Source organism: Notothenia coriiceps, unplaced genomic scaffold (assembly GCF_000735185.1).
Source record: "Notothenia coriiceps isolate Sejong01 unplaced genomic scaffold, NC01 NC01_scaffold00000886, whole genome shotgun sequence".
Taxonomy (NCBI): domain Eukaryota; kingdom Metazoa; phylum Chordata; class Actinopteri; order Perciformes; family Nototheniidae; genus Notothenia; species Notothenia coriiceps.
Window position 1 is genome coordinate 169,323 of NW_011333587.1, and position 8,408 is coordinate 177,730.

The window sequence follows — 8,408 nt, forward strand, 5'->3', positions numbered from 1 at the left end:
AATATTATTTCCGGTTTGAACCTTTCAAAAATAAAAGGCCCAATCCGAAATCATACAGTCTATGTCCAAAACAAACACATTACACACATATTTGTAGAAATAAACTGCATAATGACCTCCTTGGGATTGATTAAGTGAGGGTTTGACACCAGTACTCTTTGTCCATCTTCACGTTTGTTGTCCTTATATTAGGTTTGCAATACTGATTCATCAATAATTATACACAAGCAGTTGTGAATATTGTGTTCTTATGGATTACTAATATTGGACCAGGGTTTAATTTACAATAGTCTTTTATAATAAATACATACATACTTATATCAATTCATTGCAAATAAACCTTTATAAATACAGTCTATGGAATACACTGTTAAAGTCTTTGATTGTGCGGCACATTTTAACTTCATGTTAAAGTCCTCCGGTTTTATTTTGAAGGCCTGAATATCAAACCGGATGGGATGTTTTTTTCCATCAGAGAGTGCCTGTGGTGAGATAACTTTTACCAAACATTGCCCGGAGAGCAGGGAAATGTCGTTCTGTAGTTTCTTCGGCGGAGAGGTCTATAAAGACCATTTTCAAACAGGTATATCTTCAAATGTGTGTACTTTATTCAAATGTCTGCTTGATACGGTCTGCTGTTTAGAGAATGTTTGGCAAAAGTAAATGTAACGACAACTAGCTAGCCACTGTTAGCTAACTACTCCATGTAACGCTTAATACATTTGCAATATCCGTCTAATGATGCACTAGTGTCCATTAATAAGGCTTTAGCTACAATACACCTTTAAAAAATGTTGTTAAGACGATTCATATGTTCACAGAAAGCTAAATGTGTGGACATTGAAATTATGAAACAGTGTTGTAAGTTGTGTAACCCATGTTCAGGTTACACAACAACTATATTGTAAAACTAGTTGATGTTTACAAGAAATAATACTTCCTTTTAAGTATGACACCCTTAAAGTAATACATCATTATTTCTAAGAATTACTACAAAGGCATATAAAATGTTTTTTTGTTTTGTTTTACTTTTTATATACCGTTGTTATATGGAAGAAATGTGTTTGTACCAAATCCTGATTAGAGCCACTATATGTGTGCACTATGGAACATATGAGCCAGTGTTTTTGTTTGTGACAACACATTATGTAACAATGTCATTACCATAAAAAAGTAACATTTTCTAATTTGTTTGTGATGAAGTATATCCTTTTTCAAAGTTTTTTTGTTGAAAGACCGGTACTATCATACCGGGTCACAATGAGAAAATAGTGGTACTAACTTGATGTCAAGTTAAGTATAAGCTTGGGCCATCATAAATCCTTAATAACAATAATATAAAAATAGGTCTTATATTGCATCATATAATTTTTTACGAACCATCCTCTCCCATGCTTTAATCCTCAGGGGTTTATGTCTGCTCCAAATGTGATCACCAGCTGTTCACCAGCCGCTCCAAGTACGAACACTCGTCTCCCTGGCCAGCCTTCACAGAGACCATCCATGAGGACAGTGTGTCCAAACAACAGGAGAGATCTGGGGCGTATAAGGTACAATCAATACAAAATAGCTTGATTTATTTATTTGACCGAGGACCCTATCAGTTAGAATGCTATAAAACACATTTCATACTTGTTTAAACCCTACTATCATCTTCTGTACATAGCTAGCTTTAAATAAACAAGTACATTGATTAATGCATCAACTTCTGATTCTGCTGTGTTGTTCCAGGTGCATTGTGGGAAATGTGGAAATGGACTAGGCCATGAGTTTATGAATGATGGGCCAGGCAAAGGCATGTCTCGCTTTTGAATATTCAGCAGCTCACTGAAGTTCGTCCCTAAAGGTACGTCTCATATTTAGCAGTCATTAGCAAACACAGACCATTTCCCCTGTGTGGTGGAAATTCCACACTTAATCACCTTCTGGTAAGAAATGAACAAATACAAGTTTAAACCAAAGTTGTGGTATTTAATAAAGAGTTAAAGCTGATAAACCTGCACTACTGATGTATTACGAAGGTCTGGCGCTGTTACAACAGAAAAACAAGCACTTTATACAGGAATGAGACACAGGAAAGGGGAAAGTCTCAGATAGGGAATTTACATTACAGGCTATTGACATGTTGGCCAGATGGGCGAAACTTGCATCCTTGGTAATCACAAACGTAAGATCCAGATGATAATTGCCTGACAAATGGTCAAGGCGACACCCTTCTGTCTGAGAACATTTAGTAGGAGTGAATTTAAACTGTTAGAAAATCAACCACAGATATACCTACAGTATTGACTTATGGTACATTTCCATGATACCCCAATTCTTTTTCTTTTTTTACATTGGTTAGGTCTGGCATTACACAAATGGGAACAGATACCACCCTAGTAAAGATGCATTGGCTGCGATGTACAACCTGTGAATCAACTCTATTCTCTCCCCTTTCCACAGATAAGGTTGATGGACAGTAAGGTGAGCCGTTAGAGGAAAATGCTGCTAGAGTTGTAGCGGTTTCTCTGAGCTGCTGAAGGTGTGGACAGTAGATGAAGTGTTCTGGGATAAAGCCCAATCTGGGAGCGCCAGGGCTCTGAAGAATGATGTCCACACTGAACAGCATAAACAGAGGACTGGTCTCAACACTTTTTTACGATGCAATCATCACCATCTCAGCGTAGTCTCACTGTCACAGTCACTACAGATTTTGAAACACTTATTTACAGAGTTCGAGTTATAAACTGAGCTCTATGGGGGTCTTTAAGACTAACGTGTGCGCACACACACACACACACACACACACACACACACACACACACACACACACACACACACACACACACACACACACACACACACACACACACACACACACTGTTGCTTTTCTTGGATTCACCCCAAGAACGGCAAAAGCTTTGAATATTGCTGTTTATTTCTAACCCTGGTTTCAAAACCCAAGGAATTGGTACTAAGATTAGATGACGTTTTCTGATGATATGTTTTTTTTATGAAGTCAAATACAAATGCATCTACCTGCTGTGTTTGATGTGCCAGATACAGAACATTAATAATAATTCTATTTTCACTCTTAAGCTTTATGTACATTGTTTACAATGATGGCTATGCAAACTGAAATAAATCTATTTTAAAAGAACTTAACTCACAATGCTCTGTTTCTGATCTTATGTCTGTGTTCTTCTTTTCTCTTTTAAAAATGTTATTAAGTAATGAAATAAGTAGGAATGATGGAGTCTCTTATTCATGACCAAACTGGATCTCAGGTTAAAAACTACGGTATCAGAATTGAGAGAAAGTACTGCTGAAGTATTACTAGTAATGAGCATGGTATCCTGAGGTGGAGTACTCATATATTTTACTTGTGTGAAAGTAGTAGCACGTAGCTTGGAAATACTCTTTTTTTCTACATTAACGCTACTTCTCAGTGAAGTAAACGCTGCCCTCAAGTGGATGTAAAGAGAATGAGATCAGACATTACACAAGCAGGACAGAGCAGCTGACACTTGACACCTTCACTCAGACATACAAGTCCAGCTAAAGTCGGGCGAGACTTGTAAACAAACATTTCAAACTAAAGAGAAATCCTGTTTGGTTCAAACACACAGACATTTGAAATGGATGAAATGTCATATTGCTCTTTCTCTGGTGGAGAAGAATACAAAAATCACTTCCTACCTGGTGAGTAGCAAAGAAGCATGATGTCCCACTGTGGAGAAAATTAAAGTCCACTCATGTTTTTTCTTCTTCTTCACAGGCATTTATGTTTGCTCTGAATGCGGGCACAAGTTATTTTCCAGCATGTCAAAGTTTGAGCACTCTACTCCCTGGCCGGCCTTTTCACAGACAATTCACGAGGACAGTGTCACCAAACACCCTGAAGCATGGGGACCCCTAAAGGTAGATCACCTTCGCAAAAGTAACACTGCTGGATGTTTGTTATTAAAAGAGAGGACATTTTCATTATTTACTTTACAATGTACATGTTATTAATCATGTGATGTTTAGGTGTTGCGTTTTGATGAACCCTTCTTGATGTTAATATCCCAGGTTAGTTGTGGGAAGTGTGGCAATGGATTGGGCCATGAGTTCTTGTACGATGGACCAAAGGAAGGGCTATCCCGCTTCTGAATATTCAGCAGCTCACTCACATTCATCCCTAAAGGTGAATTTGTCCTCACAAATACAGTACGTTACATCCTGTTCATGCACTTTTAACCCTCTGTTTGTTTGGTCGATTTCTCTCCCCACAGAAAAGGTTGATGGATAGAAGGGTGAGCTGTGAAAGTGAAGAAAGCCTTCTGCTGCTGAAGGTGCTGACAGTTGATGAAGGGCCTTGGAACAAAGCCTAATGGAGCTCCAGGGCTCTGATGGACATTGGCCTCACTGTGCAGCAAGAACAGACCAGTCTCAACCACTTTTAAACCAGGTCTCAATTCTACCACATTAAACTGTACAACGGAACAAAAACGATTTAATTATTAACTTCCCCCTCTGGAAAACACTGGAACGATCCAAGTTTGAGTTAAAGTCTAACCAGTCACATTGATTGCATGCCTCACCAAACCACTCTTGATCTATGAACATTTGTTAAACACACTGTTTAAAGTGTAATTGCATGCTTCGCTCAGTTGATGGGGCTATATGCCTTCAAAGCAAATCTTAAAGGGACTTCATCCATAAGTGGGTATTACTATAGATATAGTTGGTTCCCTCTAGACTAGAGGACAAAGTCTCACTGGGAGAACTCCATCTATTCAGAGCGTAACATACTCAGTATTATGGCAACAAAAAAGACATATTTCAGTAGTTCACAATGTATCGTGTAGATTTTTCACAATTCATTATTTTAATGCGTCACAAGTGTGTTCATTTTGTTGGATTCTTGCTCAAATACACCAGCTAACAGCAGAGTAAACATCATGCTCATGCTATCTTTGTTATGAGATTAACCTGCTTTAGGAAGTAGATACTTGATTTATGTGGATAACTCAGACATATGGCCATGTTCCAGACTCGAGAGTGTTCTGTATTTTTTAGTCAGTAAACCTGCTTTCTGGCTCATGCCGTGGTGGAATTATAAACAAAGTGAGGGTGTGAGGGTGCGTTCAACAGCCCGTCTGCTGTTTAAACGTCTGGCAGGGAGCAGGTGTGGAGCTGCTCGTTTCAAAGGCTGGGAGATCAGAGGGGAAGATGAAAGATGCCGTGTCAGGCAGAGGATTAAGAAAGGAAGTGCAAACATTCATAGATTGTAATGTTGTAGGCTAGCATTTAAAGCAAAGACTGTTTTGTGCATCTGATGATGATCCAAATTCTTGAATTCACTTCAGAGAGAGCAGCTGTTCAGTATTTTAAGTGGTGATAAAGTAATACCTATCTCGTGAGGTGTCTGTCTAGTGCATTCTCTGTTGTATCGCCACACAGCTGACACACAGACTGAATTGTCCTCAGGGTGACGTCTGGAAGACAAAAGGGGGGTTAGAGAGGTGTAGAGCCACCCTAGCCCTCTCCCTAACTGACAGAGACCAACACTCAAAGATAAACCAGATGTGAGAATGAGAAATGGAGAAGAGCAAGCAAATGATCCACAACTTTAATTAACATTTGCTATCTGCGAGAACACTCCTTCTGGCTGGCATGTGAGAACAGCTGTTTGGCCGAGAGGAAGCAAACAGGAAAGAGGAAGTGGTAATCCTCTGATAGAATCACGAGACAGACGTAAACGTAAATCGTAACCACACTCTTCCTTCCACTGACCCCCAGGGCTCATCCTGCTCGTGAGCAAATTCTTAATTACATTAAACCGGTACTACTCCAAAGCCTTCCACTGTCCCAAAGGCCGAGCCTCGGGGTACAATTTGAACCTATTTGTGTGCCTCTGACTCATTCACAGGGACATCTTGTTTTAATTGTAATGTATAAGAGGCTGCTGCTTGGATGTGGATGTTTACGGGCACTGCACCTGCTTCTGTTTTGAGCCACAGAGAAAATTGTCTCATTCTGTCTCCACACGCCACGACAATATATATCCAGTTTCATCAAGGTAGAATTCCCTAAAAACATCTGCCATCCAGTGGCTCGGCTTCACACACTGCAGAAGCTGTGATCGCTTTGTGGGAGGAATAAAGCTCCTGAATGTATGACTGTAACGGAAATAGAGAAAGCTTCTTTCATCAGAGAGTAATGTGAGTTATCCCACTATATATGATGTCTCCATCCGTACACGGCGGGGCTGCCCTCCACATGTTACGGACCACATGTGTTGGCCAAACGTCTGCATCCCCCTGTAATGACTGAAAGGATAAACAAAGCTTTTATACATGACACTGGAATGAGATTTCCTCTCTGGATCAAAGGAAAGTGCTGGAAACTCGAGGCACTGCAGGATGGGCATGCTGTAATTCTGTCAGGACAACATGTGTTTGAGAGAGACGAGGCTTATGAAAACCAAAATGAGAATATTTTTTGCAGGTCCTCTCTGCAAAGCCCAGCAGTGAACCACAGCGTGCAGTATAGTTTACTGAGCATATAAATGGGTTTTATGCAGTGTGGGTATGTGAAATGCATATCTTGACAGCCTGCGTTGGTTATAAACACTGTAAATGTGGAATGAGGAGTAATAAAATCAAAATTGCATTTAGGAAGAAACAGTTCAATTCCAACAATATGTCAACAGTTGGGAGGGAATGAACAGCAAAGCCAAACATCGCCCGGTAAAGTCCCAAGTATGAGGGCTCCCAGTGAAGAAATAAACAACGAGACATTTCAAAGATTATCTTCAATGGTATCTGCTGCTTTATTCTCACCGTTATCACATGATCACATTCCTGTTTCTGAACTCCACCAGCTTCAATAACACACAGGGGGTTCTGAACATATATGTATTTTCAAACATCCCTCGCTATCTGCACGGTGATCTGCTTCGGGGAGATATGACTTTGAGACAGCAGCACAGGTTGGTCTGAAAGCTTCAAAGGAACACTCGGAGTGTGTGGCACTGGTATTGTTCACAAAGATCAGGGAGAGGGGTCCTTGTATTCAGGGATTCACTACAGGATAAGAGAGAGGGTTTAAAACAGGAGAAGAAGACTGGCTGATTGTGTGCCCACATGTCAACTTTTATCCTTGATCAGAGGCTAGGGGTTTGAGAGGCCTTAAAGGCGGCGGGACTGTCATCCAGAAAGTGTTTCATATTCTGATGCCGGCAAAAAATAGTCTCAGATAAAAGTGTGCCAGAGGAAAAGTGACATTTATTACATTTTCCAGCTTCAGAGTATGTCAAAATCAGGCTTGTTTTTGGTTGAATGATTTCAAAAGGAAGGCTCAGCTTAAAGATAGACAGAGAAGTGATGGACTGTGGAAAAAGATGCATTTGTATGTCTGGAGAGGTTTATGTCACGCTAAAAACGTCCTTTTGCAGACAGAGACTGAACACTAAGAAGAAAGAAATAACCTCAGTCTTTCCCTGCGCACGGTGCCACAGACTGTCCCCCCTGCCCTCACCCACCCACCCTGCTCACCCCAGCTCTCTGCAATGTGTGGCTGCTCATCCTCTGTCATCTTGGTAAGTAATCCCAGTGTGCTCCATTTAGGAGACAACTGCAAGCATTTTTGGGCATGCTCTTTTCGTTTTATGTGTATTTGCAACATACATATACAAATGATGAACCCCCACAGGGCCGAGGTAGGTGGTCTTATTAGACAAAATTGCTCCTTTGGTCAAGCTGATTGTTAACTTCTGTGCAGAAAATGTTCAGAGGTGCTTCAGCTCTTTATTCTCCTCAGTGATTATAACCCAATCAGGAACCTATAATCATTCCCAGCATTATGAGACAGTTACAGAGGTGTACTTACGTTTTGCTTTGTAGATATTGTGAAAATCACATTTGCATTCACCAGAAATCCCTGAATGGAAAGAAGAAACCGTTATAGGGAGATGAATTGACCCAGCAATCTTTCATTTGTACTCTGTATGTGTCTATGTGTGTGTGCATGTGTTTTATCCCAGCCTGGGCTTTAACAACCCATCTTTGTGGTATAGAAATAGATTAAAATATTTAATTTTGAAGGTTAAAAGTTGATACCATGTTCAATATGATCCCAGATCAAGGTGCAGGTTAGCTTAGCTTATAAGAGCAGGAAACGCATAAACAGCTATGCCAACAGGTTTGCAGTATACTTATTATTACTTTTAAGCACATCTCTGTTACACTGCATTTTAAACCAAAGTTACGGTTTTAATTAAAACATTTAACACGTTTGTTTGCATTAGCGCATCTGAATCCCCCTTGTTGTATGAATGAGGGGAATTCCACATACCTCTCCAGGTTTATGCCCCTTAGCACCTATTGTGCAATGTACACACACACACACACACACACACACACACACACACACACACACAC

The 8,408-nt window shown here is 40.2% G+C and overlaps 1 protein-coding gene and 1 long non-coding RNA gene across 2 annotated transcripts; both read left to right on the forward strand.

The window, feature by feature from the left end:
* The first annotated feature begins 468 nt into the window (after positions 1-468).
* On the forward strand, positions 469-3,142 carry LOC104957840 (methionine-R-sulfoxide reductase B1-A-like). Its single transcript, XM_010785520.1, is given in 4 exon segments — positions 469-583; positions 1,408-1,550; positions 1,732-1,846; positions 2,446-3,142. Coding segments are annotated over 4 exon segments (333 nt in total). The 5' UTR covers positions 469-528; the 3' UTR covers positions 2,466-3,142.
* A 330-nt stretch (positions 3,143-3,472) lies between these two features.
* LOC104957850 (uncharacterized) lies at positions 3,473-4,476 on the forward strand. Its single transcript, XR_799701.1, has 4 exons — positions 3,473-3,684; positions 3,761-3,903; positions 4,054-4,168; positions 4,257-4,476. It is a non-coding gene; the product is annotated as an uncharacterized lncRNA (long non-coding RNA).
* Positions 4,477-8,408: the final 3,932 nt, after the last annotated feature.